Genomic DNA, 22,442 nt, shown 5'->3' on the forward strand with positions numbered 1-22,442 from the left:
TCCAGAGATAGAGCTATAAATCACGCCATTAAGGCGTGCCAAATGGGATTCTCTCCGGCAACTTGAATGTGAACTTTTCTAACTCATTGCTTCAAAGCCTTTCTTAACTACCAATTTAGCATTGTCTTCATGCCGTTGGCTTTTTGTCTAGGAGATGTAAACAAAAAATATTTTTAAAAAGCATCTTATGAATAATGTAAACAGAGAGAAATTCATTTAATCTCCTCTTGTGGTCAGAGCAAAAAATAAATGGAAATTTGGATAAGTTCAAAGGTGCGCGAATTCATCAACGGCGAACAAAGAAAAGGACCTTCTCGGCTAGCAGTTTAAAAGGGTTGACATTGTGACGCAGCGTAAAGGGGGAGATGTATTCCAAATGAAAAATGTTGTGGAACGCGACAGGGCGACACCAAGATAATTAGTTCCCAGTCTTGTTTGTTGTTGCTAATGAGAGGGAAATGCACTGGAACTGGGACTGGGACTGGGACTTGGACTAGAACTGGGACTACTCACCAATAGCGAGACGTAGCCGTGGATGCCATTGTACGCACGCAGCCAGGTGTAGATTTCGCCCTGACAGTAGCCTTGGCATTCGTCCTGTTGCGTTTGATTCTTCTTCTGGAAGTCGAAGAGCAGCTTTACGAAATCCTGAATGTCGCCACGCGTTATCTCCAAGTCCTTGAGCAGCGTCTCATTCAGCGAAACGCTCTCGTCCAGCTGTCTCTGGGCCATGTTTGTCTCCTGCATTGCTAAAATCTATCTCGGCTGGCCACTTAAAGCATGCTGCTCTGCAAAAAGAACAAGAGGGAGGAGGAGAAGAGAATTAAATTGGAAATCAATTCAACCACAAGTATCTTAATTAAGCTAATAAGCTCTGCATTTGCCAGACACATTAGCCCAAATTAACAGCGTATCTCAACATAACAGAGCGAGTCTGTCTAGCCACAAGGGACACAATCGTCGAACTCAATAACCCAAAACGAAACTTGATTTGGCCAAATCAAAAGAACAAAGGAGTGTCAATTGCTCGACCGACAGATACCCAATAAGTTCAACACGCTTTAACAGTTCGAAGTGGACCTTAGATTACTTTAAGACAGCTTTAAGTAGAGCAACTGTAATAGGAAAATCGATAATTATCGATTTTGGGATAAAGAAAAAAATAGCAATAAAATAATATATAATGCAACAAGAGATTAGCAGTGAATATAGAAATACATATGTATATACATACGAGCTGATATACGAATATGCATCTAGAGTTCAGCATACTTTAGTTTATGGGGTCAGAGATACCCACAATTTGGGTGCGATGCCAATAGGGCATAGGAGAACAGTCTCGCCGTGCGCTCTGTGGGTAGGCAATTAGTCTACCAAATCCTATAGAAGGATAGAAGTCGCTGTCGTTCACAGTAGTTTTTCTATAGCCGTATAAGTTTCCATGGGCGTAGCTGTATGTGTGTCCATGTCAGTCTGAATAATCTACGTGGCAATCGTCATTTGACTCTATGTGGTTTGTGTCCATTGCCGAGCGACAGGTGAAAGGCGCAGTGGCAGGGCTCATAGGAATCATCATTTGCATCTTGTTCAGGCAGATGCAAAATTACGAAATTGTGCAGCTGAATGGAACGACGGTAAACTTCATACTTTATGCTACAATGCAGTTCGCATCAATTTTGAAATGCCACAGAGCGCGTTTAAAGGCAACATTAAAGCAGCAGCAGCAGCAGCAGCAGCAGCTGAGCTGGTCAAACAGGCCAACATAATTTAAACGATAATTGATTGAAAATCTAATGCGTGGCGAGGCAGAAGTGCGAAGCCCGAATACGCTTACACTTCACACTAAATTAGGTTTAGGCTTAATGTTTGCTGTAGCCGAGAGACTTTTGCTTGAGGACATAATGGAAATAGAGCAAACACCTGTCGCACCGCTGAGTAGCTGGGCGTAGCAGTTAATTGGCTAACGATATAGATACAACTTTTGCCACGCACACACATTCGTATATATGTACATCTGTGAGATATATATGTATATACCGTTAGTTGATAAACATATTTGCGACATCGTAAATCAGTCAAGTCAGCGAGTTGGCAAATCAAATGTCTCGCCCAAATGTTCAGCCATGTCAACGAAGGTGTTTGCTTGTGGCTAATGGGTTCGACTCCAGCTTCGGCTCACATTTAAATCCTGTTCGGCCTTTCGCAATAGCAATTCAGACTTTGTTTCTCGTGTTTTCTTACTGCCAACAGCTGCACGAGCAAAAATTTTGCTTCAAAATATTTGTTGTTGTTATTGTTGTTGGCAGTTGTCAATTATTCGATTTTGATGGATATGCCAGACACAAGTCAGCAGACAGCCATAGCCAACAGCCAACAGCCAGCAGACAGCAGACAACCGCCATCACACATCACAAACTTCATCAAAAACAACTTTTTGCCTGCGCTAAGAACACAAAATTTGATTATTTATTCAACAGTTTTTGAACCAATTTGCCGGAATGGCCCAAAGCACAAGTGAGCTCGTAAATATGTCCTTTGAGCAGGACTGCACGACTAGAAGATGCCCTGAGCTGAACTGAACAAAGCTGCTGCCTCCATCACTCTAGACTTTTACTTTTAGACATATTATTTCCTCTGCCTATTGAAAACCCAAAATTCTCCGTTTACAGGGAATTATTTGTATATTCATATGTATGTATGTATATTCATATATTTGATCATCAATCACAGCGACCGCAATTCAATATAAAACTGAAATGACATATTAAAGTCAACTGTGACCATAAAAAAGCGAAAATATTTTTTGTCAACACTCTGAAATGAAAGAGGAAAAACATAGAAACACGCATAAAAAAGTGATTTAATTAAATTGGAAAAAAGCGGTATACAAATTGAAATATTTCATGGCACTCAAACTGCCTTATCGCTGCATAAAAAATTTAGCCTAAAGCGCAAAAAATTGAGATTTAATACGATGTTAATAATGCGATTATGACACTGTGATAAGCCAGACACGACAACTACAGTGTCACTGAAAGTGGGAAAATAAACAATTAAGCAAAGGTCTAGATAGGGTTGAGGGGATATTACACATTATATTTTTATACAGAAATGCACAGAGAAAATACCCGACCAGGAGATACCCTGCACCAATAATACTAAGTTTGGAGATCGTAGCTTCACAGACATAAGAAATATGAGCGAATGAGTGAAGCTTGATAAGAACTGCTTTAATAGAAGCTGGAATCATCGATTGATTTTTGTAAACTAAATAATTAAATGTCTTTAAGCTGAACGAATAGCAGTACTATATCCACTCTTCACTTGATCCTGATTAAGAATATACACATTGTATACTTTACATTCTATTGTCTCTGATATTTCTATGTCTAAATAATTCTTGAGCTATTTTAAAATTTGTAGCTGAAGGCATTTAAACAATTTAATATATCAATTGAGCAGACATTTAATTATCTCTGCTCTTCTTCTTGTATTTCTCTTTTATTTACATAAGATAAATTCAGGAGAATAGTTCTTGAAGAAAAACAATAACTTATTTAATTAGTTTTTTCCACAGTTTGTTGCCAACTGAGAGTGCAAAGTTTGTTTGTTTTTTTTTCTGTATTTTTCGCCCAACGGCAACTTCCGGCGGTAAATGCTAAAGGAAATGGAATAGGCGCTCGTGTGAGACACACACATACATACACGCACCCACACACTTACACACTTGAGCTAAATGGCGCCAAGTGTGAGCTTTAGATAAACGCCATACGGATTTTCTTTATTTTCTTTTTCATTTCTTTTTTTTTTTTTGCAGCTGCCATTAGCTGTTCTGCTGTTAATTAATGTTCCGTTACGCACACGCATACATGGAAACTGACAAGCTGCGTGCATGTGTGTGCTGATGCTCGTTGACAAAATGAAAGCGGGTATATTGATTGTTTGTTTTGACTTAAATGAAGCTACAGCTTGACATGGTCTGAAAAGCTGTGAATTTAGTTACAAATAAATAATATACTGCACTTAATTATTTGCTTACTATTGAGTGCTTCCATATTAATTTAAGAGTTCTTCCTTATTACCAGCTTTAGTTATTTTTCAGCACGATAGCACGATAAAGTATCCTGCAGTCGGTATTCCCTCATGCTCTCCCACAATGTGCTTGCTGTTTTTATTGGTCTATAACCATAAGCATTTTTTGTCTCTTGTCTCCTGTCTCTGGCCTGTTATCAGGCAGCTGCTGGCATATTCATACACACACACATACATACATACATGGCATATAATGCGGCAGTCCCGCAGCGTCAATTGCTTTAACGATTCCTCAGCGCAGTTGCGAACCATTAAAATGTAATTATACTGGAAAATAAAACAAAGTTTATGCACATACATATAGCACTGCAAATTAGTGGGAGAGACAATGGAAATGCAGGTGAAGGACCCAAAATGGAATTCAATTTCGCTTTCACAGCTGCAACAGGCAAAAGACAACAAAATGCCGAATGCCGAATGCCAAATGGTTTTTTGCAAATTGCACAGATTTCGATTTAAAGAGCCATGAAAAATGGAATTGAATAGAAATTTATTGGCCAAATTTATCAGCGAGCGGCGAGCAACGCCCCACAGCACCAGCAAAAGCAAAGGCACCAAATGCTTTACACAAATTAAGACATATAAATTTAACGCTTGAATGGCGGACAAATTGCCATTTGGCTGCATAAAGTATTTCGCTTTAAGCGCTAAACATTCTGATTTTACGTCATGATAATTTTTGAGATCATAAAACTCATGCCAAACAAAGCAAATGCTTTCAAGCTTTAAATTTAAATAGGTCATCTTTTTATACAGATTAAGAGCTAATTAGAGCCTACAATTATGTGATTATGCAATTTATAGCAAAGAACTTTTCAATTAATTTATCCAGCTTAAACACATTAAAGAAGACCCAAAGTTTAACACAGTTAAAGTTAAAAAAAAATTTAAAGAATACAAAGCAAATAAGTTTTCAATTCAATCCTTGCGAATTATTTTGCCAGATGATTATGGAAATTTTGAGTGCAGCTTAAACTTTGGCTAACTAATAAATATTAAAGTATTAAAAAATCAAAAATGTATTCATTTAAATTGCATATTGCTAATTGGACAGATTAAACATTTCGGTTTACCACACTTATTTATTGCTACGGAATAATGTTTTATATAACAACAAAAAGCATTTCGATTGTTATCAATTATGCAAACAACAATGAATTTATCGCAAAATTATTAAATATCTGAGCTCAACAATTATTCATATGCAACAATGGTAATTCTCTTGTAAAGATTAACTTGATCCGCTCACATTACAAATTATTATTTGTATGCACACTCAAACTGAGTGGCTTACATGGTGCGGGCACATACATATGTACATAAATAAATAAATATATATGCATCAGTATATATCCATATATACTTATGCGTCTGTCACTCTCAATCGCACGCACAACTCGTTTGCAACAATTTCGACTTGATGTGGGCATTTTTACTTACTTTGCTGACTGACGAATGTGCGTGTTTTCCTATTTTACAATACCCTGTACAGAGTAGGAAATGCGTATGCAGGGCTTATTAGTTTGCAGGCAATGGTACCTCCAAGACAAAACAAAGAAGATGGCGGCCAGGATTAATAAACAGTTATATATCGATAAATATCGACTTGGGTCTTAAATACAACTTCAAGACTTATAAAATGGTGTATATGATTACTCATAGTGCAAGAGACTCCGCTATACTGAGACAACAGCTCTAAGCCATGTCAGGATATCTGCTAGTCGAGCACTCCCCACTGGAGCACTCGCAGTTGTTTTTCTTCTACTTCTTTAGTTGCCTCTAAATAGCTTTTGCCTAATGAGTGCGTTTGACTTAGTTTTGAGTGAGTTTCGATCAGCCGAAAAAAATTGTATAAATAAACAGATTCTGATCACAAATTTCGTTAGTCGATATTTAGACACAGTGCAGTGCAGTGCATAAAGTCACATAAGAGCCAATTCAAACCAAAATTTTAACATTATGAAATTCACTGTAAGTTGAAGCTTGAACTTGAGGCAATCAATAGAAAGAGAAAAAGTTAGCGACGAGCAAAAAGTTCACAAAAGTTCAGACAACAGTTTAAAAAAACTTTCCACCAGAAACAAACTTTTATTAGACTATCTGAATAGAGTTTGCTTTGATTGATGTCTGATGGGGTGTTGATAAAGTGTTCAGGAAGAATATGAAACAAAGTGTGTGTTGGCCACACCAAATGGGTACAACTATAAACAAGTTTTGGACAGATTGATGAAAAATTGATAAGAATTAAATGAAAAGAGTTTCAGGTAAGCTGCTTACAAATGCAGCAGCAGTTTTAAGTTTTAAGTGTAAAAGGCAGAAAAGTAGAAACAAGCCAAGTTGAATTAGCCATCCGTTTGTCTGCCCGCAATAGAATATGAATCTCGTATAGCACAAAATCCAGATTCATTAGACATACATATATTTTCCGATCAATCTTCCTCTTTGCTTATAATCGATAATAATCGATTCTTTCGTGTGTAAAGTGAACGTGAGTGCGTATATGTGTCTGAGTTGTTGTCAGTTATAAAAATATCCTGGAAACAGAATCTGCAAATGAATATTTATGATGTGCGTAGCAATTATTTCTACACCTAAATTAGAACAACATAAATCTGTCAAAAATCTTGCAATCTTACTTCGCCTAATGAAATATAAATAATAGATGAGCAAAGTCGAGGAATTTCTATTCTATTCTAAAGCTGTCAAAGCTGTTTAAAAAATAAGCTCAGAAATAAGCAAATTTCTTGCATAAATCATTGAGTCGAGGCAGTCACTTTCCACAGGAGTTCAGCTCATGCTGGCCAGACCCATTTGTTATTACTGCAAAGAGAGTGGGCAATCGCACTGACTGACAGAGAGACAGACGGACAGAAGGAGAGGCGGGCGGACAAACGGACAGACTGGCAATAAGTAGGAAAATTTCACTATTTAAGATATTCTTGTTATTTTTCTCTATTTTTGCTTTCCGCATGTCTTCCTTCCGTGCGATTCGACGATTCCTGCGTAAACAAAAACCCAATACGAAATGCAAATGGGGCTCTGTAGTTAATATTGTTGATTGCTGGCATCGCATGCAGCCTGGCCGCACCCGTCGCCGATGAGCAGCAGCAGCAGCAACAGGAGCAGGTTGAGTCGTCGGCCAAGGCCAAGCGTGGCATTTCTTTGGGTCTCGGCTATCACGCGCCCCTGTTAACCCACTCGCATTATGTGGCAGCACCCACTATCGTGCATCATGCGCCATTGATTTCGCATGCACCGCTCATCTCTCATGCACCGCTCATTGCGCACCCGGTCTCGTCGATCTCCTACCATCTGCCCACCTACCAATCCATTCATCACTTCTGAGCGCCATCAGCGACCTGAAGCATCAAGGAGCATCATGGCGCAACAGCTGCAGCATCCAGTCAGCACGTTCATTTCATTTCGTTTGCCCACAGATAAAATTATCTTCTAGTATTTCCCCATCCAAGCAGCCTTTAATGTTCAGCCCTTTCTTTATTTTGCTTTTGTAAATAAATATGCTCAAAAAGTTTTCTTCTGCATTTAAAACAAGCGAAATATCTTCAGTCAAAAGTTTTGCAAGCAACAAATCTGACAACAAAGCTTGTCAGAGTGGAAAACAGGGCCAAACACAACTTGTTGCTACACTCAGAGAAAAAAGTGAATGACTTGAAGTTAAATGATTTTCTTTTACAGTTAGCTGCCATTGTTACTAATATCATAATACGAATTTTTCTAGCTCTAGTTTTTTATAATTGCTGAAATTTAGTTTCTCCAAATTTCCTTTATATTTTACTTACTTTCGTAAAATTAATGTACCACAATTAATAAAGTAAATATGTAATATCAAAACTCTAAATGTTGCATTCCAAGAATCAAGTGTCTCAAGTTTTTCTCTGAATGCTTAGAGCTGTATATTTCTAGCAACCGGTGCAGTTAAATGCAATTCTCTGCAGGCTTCTCCCATGTCTTGGCAAGCAGTTTGAACCGCAAGAGCGAAATGTTTGCCTCTTGCTGTGGCTGACTTCAATTGACGCAACTTGAAGCACATAATCCTGGCAGTTAAGCCCTTATGGCACTGTGGAAAACATTAAGTTAACATTGTGATTACGCACATTATGCAACAACATTATTGTTATTATAATGCAGCGCACAACGAGTTGAATGTGCATTGGACACTAGCGTCGCTTTGCAGAGCTTAGAATCAGGCTTTAAAGTCAATTTACGACCTCCTCTTTTTCTTTCTCTCTCTCTCTCTCTCTGTTCGTCTGTTAACTATCTATATAATCCATTTAATAACATTGAATATTGTGGCATAAATTGCACTTAGGCTAATAAACGGTTGGCTAATATAATAACAAAAGAAAAGCCTTGTTAATGCAGATAATATGCATCCGCATTGCACTTGGCGTAGTTATCCTTGTATTAGTTAAATATTGTTATACAACTATATATTCATGCGTACACAATATTGCACAAACTAACTAAATGGACTGCCGACACCAGATCTAAGTATTACGAAGAAAACTTACTCAAAATAAGGCTTGAGACTTGAGACTCTTGATCAATACATGCATGCATACATCAATGCATACATATATACACCAATCAATAAGCACACATCAATGCGCATTCATATACCCATCAATACATTCATACATACATAAATACGTATATAGACATTCGTCTACGTATGTATGCATACATCAATACAGACATACGTACATCAAAAATCATCAGCCTAACTCAGTTCAGAAGAATCGCTGCCTAAAATTTACATTCAAGTCAATTTTTATCTATTACTCAATCACACCCATTGAGCAGAGAGCCGACACACATACATACATATAAACGAAAGTAAAATTAAATTTTCTTACATTGAAATCCCCCTCAACTGACGAGTCCTACGCCAACTGACCGATGTAGTCATCCGTTCCAGTAACGAGAACTTTATACATATTTATGAACTGCCAAACTGGAGCTACTATGCATTTTCTGAAAATTACTTTAAAGCTGAGCGACTGTCTGTACAGACAGGAATGCTAAAGGACTCACTTATCCGTGCACACAAAACGTTTTCCGAGTTAATGCTCGTTTTTAATAAAACACAACACAATGTGGGATTTCAGTTAGAATTGTCCGGAATATACATCTTGTATTTGTATAGAACAGTTTTAGATGAAATTGAAGAAGGCATCTGGAGCTGTGGTAGCCTAGTCAGAGAAGCTATCGCTCCAGTAGGTCGTCGTCAGAGGTGCCACAGACTTGAACAGATCTCTTCCCTGGCTGGGCTGCCCTTCCGTCGATTGCCGCTTGACCCTGCCCTCCGAGTGACGATTGCATTCGGTGCTCTGATGGCGTTGCAGCCGCGTTTGAGTAAGGAACGTGAGCTGGCATCGCTTGCACTCATAGATGATGCCGTGCTCATCATGACTGAGTGCCATGTGACGCTTCAGCTCAGCTCGAAGTCGAAACACCTGGGCGCACAACTCGCAGCGGAACTGGGCTCGCTCTGATGCATGGCGTTCCATGTGGGTCTTGTAGGCGCCCCGCACCTTGAACTTCTTATTGCAGATCTGACAGTGGAACTCGTGCCGAGCATCGTGCATCTTGCGATGCATCACATAGGATTGCTTCCGGGGAAAACTCAGATCGCATTGGTCGCACTCAAAAGGTCCCTGGCTGGCAGCTGGTGAGGTTTGCAGGCTACGCTTCCGTTGATGCTCCTCGTCCTGACTGTTGGCACCAGCCGAACGTTTGGTGCCCTTCTTGCGACCACGTCGTCGGCCCGGTCTTCGCTTTTCACTAATGTCCGTGTCCGCCGAGTCGCTGTCGGCGCTGGTGGAGCCCGCCACATCGGAGACCTTGAACTCGGCATCGTCGTTCAGCTCCTCCTCATCCTCCTCGCTGGCCGAATCAGAGACAGGCGCATCGATGACCACATAGCCACGCGGCCTGCGCACTTTGTTCTTGCTTCTCGACAGACGCTTGCGCAGTTCTTTTTCGGTACTTTCCAGTTGCTGGCGCAACTTTATGGCAACGGTGAGACTTTGCAAGCAGCTGCTGCATATGAACTGCGGCATAAAGTCCTTCAGCGCTATGGAAACACTCGGACAGAGGAGCAGCAGCATGTCAACAGGCACGCTCCCCTGACTGGTCTTCGTAAAGAGACTGATTAGCTGATCTTTGCTGGTGCAGACTCGACACTGTACCTCGTCCACTTCTTCAGCCAAAGCGCCAGAGCGCGCACTGAGATTCATTTGTTCTTCCTGTGCATCGTCGCCTGTGATTAGCTCTCCCTCATCTTCGGCTTCCTCCGCCTCTTCTACCAGCTCTTCTACAACTTCATCTTCAACAGTTTCTTGCTCTTCTGGTTCTTGCTCAGCTTCATCCTCAGCATCTTCTCCAACATCGTCAACAGGGGCTTCCTTATCATCAGCCTCCGTCTCAGCTTCCGTCTCGACTGCTGATTCTGCCTCTGCCTCTCCTTCTGCTGGTATGCCTGCTGCTTCTGCGTCTACCTCTGCCTCGGCCTCTGCCTCCGTCACTGTTTCTGTGTCTGCCTCTGCTTCTTTTCGTTCGACTGTTGTTTCCTGTGATACTGTTGTTGCTGTGGCGCCTTTATCGGTTTGAACATCTGTTCCTGCTGTTAGTTCCCCCTCGCTCTCACACTCTTCATCGGGCATTTCATCTTCTAGATATTCAGCTTCACCCATTTCCTCCTCCACCTCCTTCTCGTGCTCTTCCTCTTGCTCCTCCACAGCTGCTGCCTGGCCGTCGTATTGAATCATTGCGTTGCCCTAGAAAATGTTAAGCAATATTTTTACTGCTGTGTTTCGCTCTAACAAACCCCGCCTCCCACTCTGCCCACCTCATCATCAAGTGCTTCCTCCTCTGCGGCTTTGCAGGCCTCCGCCTCCTTCTCGTTTAGCAGCGCCTCAACTTTATCTGCTGTCATGCCATTTGTGGTAGCCGCAGGCATTATTTCCTCTTCCATCTTCTATTTATTGTTTTCTGACTTTTTTGGCGCCTGAAAATTTACGCCGGCGCCGACAAAAACAAACACAATTTTCAATTTTTGTTTTTCACACGCCAATTCAAGTCTTTCTTTCCTCTACCTCGCGAGCGGTCTTTTTAATTTGTTTCGTTTTATTTTTATTAGTTGACGAAAACTTATTAAATATCTTGAGCTCTTCTTTTTATTTTACACTGCGATGCTCAACAAACATTTATAAAATTTTACAAAACAACGCCATATTGAATGAGTACACACGCAGTGAACAGCTGACTCCGGTATCGATGCTTGTGCGCATGTCAGATCAAATATCGATAACACGATAGCACCGAAGAGTGTGCAAGAGAAGCGCGCCAAATGAGATGAGATTTAAAAAGGCGAAATTCGTTGAGACAATTAAAAAGAAAGAAATATAGTAAATGAATGGAAATAAGTAAATATTTAAAAAGCGATAATAATAAATTGATTAATAATAAAATATTCTAATTTAATAAATAATTATAATATATTTTTATTTATATTAATAATAATAATAAAATTCTTATTTAATAAATAATTATAATTTAATAAATAATAAAATAAAGTAATTAAAAATTTTAATTTTTTTATAGTAATTTATTTTACTAGTTCAAAAATTTTTTTAAAAATTGTTGAAGTTAAATATTAAAAAAAAAAAATATTTAAGTTTACTCTTTATGCATATTATTGGCATTAAATAACAAAATTCAAAAACAAAATTCCAAGCCTCTATTGTTATAAATTCAATTAAATTCCATTTCCTGCACGTGATAGACATATTCAATTATTTTTGTTAGTGATTTTGTTTTGGTTTTTCTATTACAAAAGAATGCTTTTCTTGCTTACGCATTAGGAATTCCGTAGCAATTACAATATTGCACGCCCAGACTGCATAATCGACAAGCACTTAGTAACAATGGAGAAAATAAACAACATTTTCCACGAATTCTCTCATCTAGCATATGTTTGCGAGTTTTTCATTCATTCAAATTAAATTGCTTTCATCACAGAGAACAGAAACAGAGTAAAGAAATAATAGAGAATAATAGAAGAAAATAAGAAAAGGTTCCCATTCGTTGTCAAGTGAGTAAACCAAAAATAAATCCAAAAAGATGTATATTTATTTATATATGTGTGTACATAAGTATATCCATGCGACGAGATATTTATTTCAATTATGCGTCCAAACAGGCGACAGAAAAAATAATGTTAAGGCCTCCACATCAACACTCAGAAATAGGCCTTTGAATGAGCCCAATTGCTTTAACAGACATATTTTTTACATTTCTTGCTGATATATAAAATACATACAATTCTACCCTGCAACCATAGTGCAGGCAGGGTGTATTGGCTTATAGGACAGTATTGATAATACACAAAGAAGATAATACACATCGACTTCAGGCATATCGGTGTATATGGTCTGTCACTCCGCTGTTTGACCTCATCCATCTCCATTACAATAAAATCTAAAGACGTGTTATTTGATATGCGTACATACATATGCATATATACCCTACACAAAACAATTTTATAATTTATTTATAATTGAAAACAAGCAGCGGATATCTGATAGTCGTGCACTGCCGACTAAAGTGCTTTTTCTAGTTCCTTTTGCCGCTGCTTGTGATGTACGCCAACAATTATCGTGGCCAAACGTGCGTAGAGACAGGAAAGTAGGTCCTGGCCCGCAGGGAAACAAGTCTGAGATTTCTGTTCATGACGATTGAGATTGAGCTACAGCTAAACAGCTAAAAGGAACCGAATGGGTTTGAGCGACTGCACGATGCACGCTCACAGATAGATTATAATGAGATGCAGAGATCTATTTGTGGAGCAATTTGCTGTTAAGGACTCTAACGCCCTCTTATACGCCCCCAATAGACCTTCATATATTATTTTTTGACAACCTATAGAGCAGCGTAACAAAAAGAAGCCGTTTCATTTTGTCGGGCTTCCCAAATGACTTCACATTGCAGGACATAGGTCCAGCATACGCCCATTTGCTCGCTCCGCTTGGCGGGCATAGAGCAAAACTGGTTGCGTTAGTAACTAGATAAATATAGCTTGGGTTCTCTTCGGGCTGTGATAAAAAATCGCGACCATGTCAACTGACAAACGCATGCCCCGAACACAAAAAGACATCAGGCGTCACAACATGATTAATTATGCATGAATAACCCACACCCACCCAGCGGAACCCACGCAAACCACCCACTCCATCCTCTCCGTCCACCCAGTCCACCCACCATACATCCGTAAGATAAATAGAAACATATGCTGCCTAGTCGAAGGCTTATGCGTCACTTGCTTTAAGCAGCTCTGCTTTGTCCTTTGCTCAAGGTGTAAGCATTAAGGCTCAAAGAGCTGTGGCCACTATGGTGTATTTATATATAAATGTATAGAGACGTGAGCCGTACAAATTGCTTATGCAAAATTGTCTTTTAGTAATTTATGGCAAACATGAGTTCGAATCGAAGGGGTCATAATTCTATTTAATTGCCTCTTCGAAACAACTGCAGCACTTGTCTTGCTTTTCATAAATAAGACGCAATGCAGTTACAAGCGCACCTAAATACACTGAGGAAAATGCAAAAAGAAAACCATGAACGGAAAACTCGATCGATAGTATTGGTTCTTACGAAACATAAGGGATAGTTGAATCTGAATTCGAGCAAATAATACTCGAGCGAGAGTCGTGAAAAGTTCAAGAAGTCATTTTGTAAGTTTATGCTCTCTTTAATTGACATGGATATATGTACCGATTGTTTCTTATCTAGACCCCTTCAACCATATTAAATTTTGCACTCCGTCTCTTTCTTTCGGCCTGTGTAAATACTTAAGTTGATTTACAAGCTTGAAATATATGCTGAAAATATGATGGGACACATTTGAAAGGTTCGTTTTGTTACGCTGTCATAAAGTCAGAAGTGTTGTTCATGAAAGGCAATCAAAATGACGTGCTCGGGTCTCTCTCAACTTTATTTCGCAACACGCATTCTGCATAGGTAATAGGTTGGGATAAGACTTTCAAGTGTCCAGGCTCATGTTACCTGCTGAATAACTGTCTATATATTGCATCGCTCACCCACCATGCGATTTAAGTACAAACACTTCCCGAGCTAGCTTTAAGTTCGAGTGAAAAACGTGCCGAGTCTAAGGCAAAACATGTGAGAACTGGGTCGGGAGTGCGCGACTAGCAGATACCGCGATTCCTGCGCAGAGCTGCTATTAAAGGCAGATAGATCTTAATTGAGAATAAATATACCTCCCCCTGCCCGAAGCGTACACTGCCACGAAACCGTTATATCAAGACTAGACCATTCTCAGTGGACATAAAGAGCAAAACTTTTTTGGCATTACCAACTGCGGGTGGGCAAGGGGAAGACTTTGCAACAACGGAATTTAACAACTGGCAGCATCTAAAGTTGTCGTTAAATGTATATACCCTGCAACAGAATGGGGATTGGGTATATCGACTTAGTCCAAGTCTTTGATCGACTTCCAGCTTTAGTCCAATGTAAACAAAAACCGTCTAAAGCATTTTTAAGCAGCTTGACAGCAGGTAAACATGCTACAGGTTTACATGTGTGTATGTCTGGTATCTGTGTGTGTGTGTGGCAAACCTTGTTGCCACAAAATAATGCGCATAACATAAAAGCATTGAGTTTATGTGCAACATTTGTTATTCATTGCATGAGGAGCTCATTGAAAAGGACATAGAAGACGCGCTTGGCGGAGAGTTGGTGGGCGAGGGAGGTATGGCAACTTATGTAATTAATTTACAACCTGATTCACTCCATTCTTCTTCTCGTGCTTATGTGAACAAAATTAAATGAAATAAATCTTACAATTCTATGCTAAAACCAGCCAAATGCGACCCCAGAGGAGTCTCAGCATTAATCTTATGAAAGAAACATAGATATAAACACGATATAAACACAGACATACATATACATGTGAATGCATGTCTTGTATGTATACATGTATGTTTGTTAATTCACTCAAGTAAATGATATTTTAGAGTTAACCGTAAATTGTTGATTAGGGCTAATTAATGCCGCATCAATCAGCCAGAGAGCAAAGCTAGCTGGGGCTTCCATCTCACAAATTACTTGACTTCACGCAAATCCTTTGCACATTGCGCATACGCCGCGTAAGCCCCAAGGAGCAAACCAACAACAGAAAAAGAAATACACACAAATACAGTACAGCAAAAAGTAGCTGGCAATTCTTTATAAGCGTATAATTTGAAAATTTGCCCCTGGGGCAATATGTTTATGCCTGCCTTTTGTCCCTATTGTGTGCGAAGCTTTTTCATTCATTGCTGCGCTTATTGTTTATGCTAACAGCGCCTATCTCTCGATCTCGCTCTCGCGCGTACTCGCTTTATCTATCTCTCTCTCTATCACTCTGTTTATTTTGATGACACCCTCAAGCGTATATATTTTGTGCTTTGCTGAAATTTGCACACAGCACAAATAAAACGAGGGCCGCTTCAATGTGCAGCAGAATCATATTAAGCATACGCAGCGTATCACAACGCGTGTGTTTTTTTCTTTTTAATTATTTCGCAAATTTGTTGTGCAATCAATTTTATTTAATCTGAATGCCTGTGGGACGATCCCAATCGATTTTTGTTTATGTACAAATATTAAGTATACGCACTGGAGGACAAAGTTATTTTAATCTCTTTTCAGGCACGAAATTACTATAAATTGATTGGGCTTCGGTAAATTTTATAAGCATCACAAAGTTAACGCGGCAGCTTCTCACTCTACAATAATAATTAAGTATACGCAGTATAGCACAAAGTGAATTATAATCTAATTTAAAGCTCGAATTTCGTAAATATGCACAGAATGCAGCTAAGCAATAAGCTTATTAGACTGTGGGGCAAATACGGTTAATTTCTTAGACTTAATTTAAATGAATGCCGACATATTCCTATTAGCAAGGGCCTTGTCCATGTTTCCTTTAAATTTGTTAACTAACTGTAGATAAGAATATAATAATACTAAGTATACGCAGGGTAGCACAAAGTCATTTTTAATCTCATTTTAATCTCAAATTTCTTATTGGCTCTGGCATAAATTATTTCTTGGAAGATATAACAACATTGAGTATGCGCAAAGTGCAGCTAAGCAACAATATTATTTGTCAAAGGTCCTCACTTTCCCTGAATTAAATTACGCAATAAGGGACTCACCCTCAATGTCTCCATTCATATTTTAACTGAGTTTAAATTATTTGAACACTTTAATAAACTATTCTCACAATATTAGAGCTAAAGTACCTTGAGATTCACATTTAGCTTGAATTTTGTTTTCAATAGCAGATCTTGATTGAGAGAACTGCAATGAGTTTTCATCAGAATCAAAACATTCGGCCATGGACAAACTGTAAATTGAATTAAGCTACTTTAGCAAAGAAAAACAAAGCTGCTTAGGTTTCAATGAGTACGTAAGCTTAAATGGAACTGACAGTTTCCATTCAGTTTTGTATTTTTATATAATATTTTGCCAGTTTTCCTTGTTGACTTTCCAAAAACTCTTCGCTCCACCTGCGCCTAATCTAATCCATATCACGCTCATGAGTAAGAAATGTCTGCGAATCGTTGAGGTTCATTATTAATATTTAGTATCAAGTACATTTGGGAGGGGGGTGGCGAAAGAGAGAGAGCGAGGGAGGCGGATTATATAACTGCCTGATAAAGCTCAACTGTGATAAGCAGCTTTGTATCATTGCCGCGACTCACGCGGCTGATTAGATTAACAATTCAGAGAGCCAACATGTGTGAGACACACAGCCCGTTTCCCATGCAACAAGTGCAGGGTGAATGAGAGAATGAGTGAATGAATGATGGAAGAGGAAGAGGAAGAGTGAGTGGAGTAGAGTAGGAATCATCCTGATTTTCTGCTGTCGTCACATCACGCATTCGCATCGCATCGCATTTGTCTCAATCAATTAGGTTGCTGACAAAATTTGTCCCAAGTCGTCACGTGCGCCCATTACCATTATGCACACTAAATATATACATATGTATGTGTATGTGTGTATGTGCATATATGTATATATTGATAGCAATGTCTTTGATGACAACCAGCAGTTGGGCGTGCGTGGGCGTGGCGTGGGAATCAAGCGAAATTCCAATCAAACTTTTCTGCGTTTGCTCAAGAGTGCGCGTCAAATGTGCCTAAAAGCGTATGGATCTAGAATAAGTCAAATCCACCCAAAACACGTACAATGAATACGCAGCAAACGCACACACACACACACGCACACATGCGCACAGCCACACGGAAACAGTTTGTCGTTTGTCATTGTGCAGCTGTTGCCACTTTTAACTGCGGCGAGGATGCTCCAAGCAGCCAACGGCCCGTGGCAAACCCTTGTTAAGACGCTGCCCTAGCTCCGAAGACAAGCGATAAGCTCTTGGGTGAGTTAACTTAAGTAGGCATGTATATTTACACATACAGGGCATATCTCTTAGGCCTACTTAATATTTCCAAAATTTATTAAACACAATAGACATTTGCAATAAAGTAGTAGAGATCTAGATAATACCCGAAGCTCGCGTTGGGCTGATAGACAGACAACAGGTCATGCTTGCTTATGGATTAAATGATCCTTAGATTTATTCAATCAGCATATCCTTTATATATAAATATTACTAAATATTAACATTAAATATTAATATTAAAATAATTTCAGATATTTCGACTATTTTGCCTAGGCCTTTCATTTCCGACCTTCAACTCTATAAGTTGTGTAATTTCTATTCCTGCCATAAAGTCAAGAATTAATATATAAATAAATAACAGATAGAGGCGCAGCTCGTTTCGGATTTAAATAAAAAACAATATAAAAAGGTTTTTACTTTCTATGAAACTCGTTTGCGACAAAAGGCGACAAAAGCGCAATATCAAACGATTTTTGTCTTTTGATCTTAACGCCACGGACAAACCTGACACGAAAAAGCTGGGTATTGCCCAGAGCCCAGAACGCAGAACCCAGAACCAAACCAAATGCGAAGAAGAACAACAAAATTAGTACAATGAACCTGCAAGAAATTCCTAGACAAAAAGAAATAAAACACAAACGAGAATAAAGAGACATATCTAAGCAAATTTCAATAAATGTTGCATATAAATTCATATTAAAAATAAAAAATAAAAAATTGTTTATTTTTCTCTTGCAATATTCAAATAGTCAATATTTTGTTTTGTTTGTTTACTTTTCATGCTATTGGAATTCCCAGCCGGCGTCGCGCCGTGTTTGTTCTTTGGCGGAACCCGTTTCAGGCTTCTTTTGTTTGCTCGTTCATGCCGGAGTTAAGCGAGTCGATGGGTTCTGGGCTGTGGGTTGTGTCTGCATACCTGTCTCTTGCAAATTTCGGTATGGTAACAGTTTCGATGGAGGTGGAAGAGGTGGCATATCTGCCCTAGCTTAACAAGTCGAGCTCCCCAAGAGTCGAGTGACTGTCAGGTTTATGCTATCAATTGGGATTGAGTTGTGTCAGATTGTCTGTTTGACAGCAAAGCAAGGAATTTAAGCATCTCTTGATGTAATTTGAAATCGTGTCACAGCTTAAAAAGAACATTTAAATATTTAATTTACTTGGAAGCCTCTTGAAACAACCGCTAGATTACCTTGCTTCTGAGAGAAATGTGTGATATAGCAAAGAGAGCCAAGTCGAAGCGAACTCTGAATAGCTCATAATCCAATTTGCTGTATGTTAATGGAATCCGCAAGTCTTCAAAGTCTGCCCAACAAAGTATTCAGATTCCGATTTATGAACTCGAACGAATCAACAAAGAATCCCATAATCTCATTACCACCCACATTGGATCAACAATTTCATACACTCTTTCGAGCGCGTATCAAGCAGTCGTTTAGGCTGCTTCCACAATAATCTGACTCGTTTTCTTTTAATATATTTGTATGCTGGGATTAAATATCGTAGCAGCTGCCGCATATTTGTGTTGGGTAGGCGCCAACGAAATTAATTTCGGCGTCTCAAAACAAGAAATCAATTTCGACACACAGAAAACAAAGGGGAGAAGCAGCAGCAGCATCAGAGAGAGTTGAGACCCGAGAAATGAGAACTGAGAACCAAAACCGGGAGGCTGCGGCTTCCCATTCATGCTCGACTTCTAACAAACGCCTTCTTCATTTTTTGTTCGGGTATAAATAGCGGCGCCTGTGACTTTGCTAATTAGACCTGAAACAAAGTTCATCAGCACAGCAACAGCACTCGCAGGAGTCAGCTCAATCCCCACCAACGAAAAATGTCGAAATTGTTTGCAATTGTTCTGCTGTTCGTCACAGTCTGCCTGTTCCTGGCGAATGCTGCCCCTGCCCAAATACTGGATGCACAGACCGCTATCAGCAAGATAATTGGTAAGTCACGACTCCCGCCCCAGGATTCTCTTTCCTGTTCAACTCTCCTCTATCTCTGTCGCCTTGCAGCTGCCTACAACCGCATCCCGGGACCGTCGCGAGTCTATCCCGCGGAGGTGGCCACGCTCATCGACCCAAACACGTTTGTGCCTCGCAATTACTTCTTCTAAGTCGGTCGGAAATGTCCCGTTTCTGCCGTCCTCTGTTGTGTTTACTAGTCTAATAAGAGTTAAAAACTAAAAATTCATTTTAAAAAAACTTGTGTTAAAACTAAAAAATAAAAACGGTTTTATACTGAAAATTTTAAAATTTCTTCACTATTTCGAGATTAGTATTTTTTTCTCTAGAGACCCTGATCCTCCTGATGAAATGATATTCCAAGTATTCGTAGTGCATATGTAACAAACACATAATAACGTCCTCTGCTAACTGTAGTTGACTACAAAATTCAAATATATTTTGCTGAAAATTCGAAAATTTCTTCATAATTTCAAAATTATTATTTTCTCTAGATCCCCTGACCTCTGCTGATGTACTGAAGCTACAAGTATTCTTTGTGCATATATAACAAACACTCACATAATAACATGCTCTGCTAACTGCGCAGTTGACGCAGTGACTGCTTATGGACTACAATATGTATGAAAATTTATGTATTGAATAACTTTTTATGTAGATGGACCTTTGCTACCAAACATTAAACATTTTTTTTTATTTTTTTTATTTTATTTATTTTTTTTTTTTTTTTTTTTTTTTGGTAAGGGGTTTAATGCATAAAATAAAACTGGAATAATTGTTGCTTTTTACATAAGAAACTCGATCCGAACGCCTCCTTCTGCCTGTTACATACATTTTAACAAAATCATTATACGCAACTAAAAACCCTTTTTAATTACAATTCAATTTATTATAACTATATTCATAATTTATTTACAACAAATTTATTTTAAATAAAAATAAAAGTGAAACAAATTAAATGAAAGGTAAGCAAATTAAATGCATTAGCTTGTTTTTAGTCAAAGTTAATGTGCCCAATGGCATTTAATAAACATGAGCAAATCATGTATAGAGATATATATTTTAATTTATTTAGTATTTCACACTCATTTATAATTATAATGAGATTAGTACAAAATACAACAACAAACATATATACATGTATATTATTTTTTATTTCAAAAGTGGCGTGAATTCTATTGAAATTTATGTATTTTTTAATTAACCAATTAAACACAGACAATTAAAAAGTCGATTGTTTGAAGGCCTGGGTATTTCCTAGCAAGTTCACGCAGAGAGTGCGAAAGAGAGAAGAACAGAGAGAGAGAAAGAGGAAGAGAGAGCGAGAGAGAGAATCTGGAATTTATGTTTATTAAATAACATATGCAGATCATGTGGAATAACCCGCATCCATTAAGACAAAAGCATTTTGCATTTTCGCTTTTAGTTTTTGTTGCGATTTCGTTCCAAACTGAATTCCAATTCCGGTGCGAAATTAATAAATCGAGTCGATGTCCTGCTGCTGGCTTTGTTATTGTCATTTGGCAGATTTTAATTAGGTCGTAATCCAATTAGTTTCTGCTCCCTTTACCTCGTTTACAATTATTTGCCAATTAAACGAGTCACCAGGGCGACTCAAAGAAGCGACACAGAGGCCAACACAAGAGATATATGAATGGAGTGAAGTCAATGGTGTTGAGAAAATCTTGTTTGTGTGCCACTGTAGCTATAGATACGACTCACGGCAATCTTTATTCTTTAACGAAGAACTCATTCAGTTCAGTTGCTTGTTAAACTACTTCGGCCTCCGTTAAAACACCGACTTGCTACACGTGTAACCATTAGATCGCATGCATATTTCAGAGCTTAATTTTCCGAGCTGCTGGCGAATCTGTGCAAGCATTGAGTGCGTGTGTGTGAGCGGGTGCGTTCATGCGTGTGTGTGTATGCGACATCCCCTACAGCAGTTGCACAGCCTCGAAAGCGGATGCAAAATTTAAACTTTGGAATTCGCTAAACTAAAATGATAGCATCGTTAGAGTTTGTCGCATATAAGTGGAAAGGAAAGCCGACAGAACACTGAGCGAAAATAATGTTAAATTCACAAAGAACTTATCTTCATATTTTTAATTTGTTAAACTTTTTAGTTAAATAAAAAAAACTCTAACAAATATATTTATTTATTGTTAGTTTCTTCTTACTACTTCTTAAATACTTTTTATAGTCAAGTGTATAAAAATGTTTATCAAATAAATATGAAATACCGAAGATACCGAAGAAGCTGCTAAGAATGGACGATATAAAAATAGAGCAAGGGAATTGCAGAAGCAGAGCAACACAAGGAACTAATTAAATTATCAGAACTTTCTATGAACGAGGAATTCTTTTTTTTTTTTGTATTTTACCTCAAACTAAAATTATATGCTCCACTACTTTTCGCGCCTTTTAGTTTTAAGTGTATTAAAGTTTATTTTATTTTATTCTTTGCAAAAAATTATTCAAGTATGAATGTTGTAGGATTACTTGCACGAAAAAGCCCAAACTGTTTTTGTACCCATCGTAAAAATAATCCTTAGAGCACAATATACGAATTCAAGCGTAAGAATGTCAGCATAGACCGCACCTAGCATAAGACGTCTCCAATTACTGAAAGTGGGCCAGGATTGTCATCTTAGCCTAGGATTTTATGCCATAAAGTGAATTCAGGCTGTTGTTGGCCTCAGAAAGGTTAATTTGCATCCATACAATTGGTATGAAAGTATATTAAAGCTAAGAAAGTTTTCTACTTTAACGAAAAAGGAAATGTGCTTCAGTTGAACAAATAGTCAGTTCTTCACAAACATTAGGTAGGCACTGTGTTTAATTTGACTTTAACATTTCTTTAAAAACCAGGGCATAATAAAGATCAACAAGAAAC

The 22,442-nt window shown here is 38.5% G+C and overlaps 4 protein-coding genes across 15 annotated transcripts in view; 2 read left to right on the forward strand and 2 right to left on the reverse strand.

Annotated features, from left to right (window-relative positions):
* LOC108615669 (G protein-coupled receptor dmsr-1) overlaps positions 1-22,442 on the reverse strand; it is a 54,888-nt gene that overhangs the window by 4,283 nt on the left and 28,163 nt on the right. For 6 of the 12 annotated variants that reach the window (XM_089470678.1, XM_018010329.2, XM_089470676.1 and 3 more), the window contains one exon: positions 514-788. In XM_089470678.1, the coding sequence (XP_089326804.1) occupies positions 514-747 (234 nt within the window). In that variant the 5' untranslated portion in view covers positions 748-788. Of the gene's footprint in view, positions 1-513; positions 789-5,532; positions 5,964-8,969; positions 9,111-22,442 lie in introns of those variants that run through there. The other 6 variants (XM_018010331.2, XM_089470679.1, XM_089470675.1 and 3 more) reach the window with 3 other exon arrangements.
* Positions 5,906-7,644, forward strand: LOC108615678 (uncharacterized). The gene is made up of 2 exons (XM_018010343.2): positions 5,906-6,063; positions 7,138-7,644. Exons 1-2 carry the CDS (start codon positions 6,052-6,054, stop codon positions 7,435-7,437), a joined length of 312 nt encoding a protein of 103 aa, XP_017865832.1. The 5' UTR covers positions 5,906-6,051; the 3' UTR covers positions 7,438-7,644.
* On the reverse strand, positions 9,216-11,394 carry LOC108615667 (uncharacterized). The gene is made up of 2 exons (XM_018010327.2): positions 10,964-11,394; positions 9,216-10,892 (listed from the first exon to the last, which is right to left on the reverse strand). Exons 1-2 carry the CDS (start codon positions 11,087-11,089, stop codon positions 9,306-9,308), a joined length of 1,713 nt encoding a protein of 570 aa, XP_017865816.1. The 5' UTR covers positions 11,090-11,394; the 3' UTR covers positions 9,216-9,305.
* Positions 19,333-19,829, forward strand: LOC108615679 (uncharacterized). Its single transcript, XM_018010344.2, has 2 exons — positions 19,333-19,528; positions 19,598-19,829. The coding sequence occupies exons 1-2, from the start codon at positions 19,417-19,419 to the stop codon at positions 19,696-19,698; spliced, it is 213 nt and encodes a 70-aa protein (XP_017865833.1). The 5' UTR covers positions 19,333-19,416; the 3' UTR covers positions 19,699-19,829.

Source organism: Drosophila arizonae, chromosome 5 (genome assembly GCF_054131065.1).
Source record: "Drosophila arizonae isolate 15081-1271.41 chromosome 5, UAZ_ARI_1.0, whole genome shotgun sequence".
Lineage (NCBI taxonomy): Eukaryota > Metazoa > Arthropoda > Insecta > Diptera > Drosophilidae > Drosophila > Drosophila arizonae.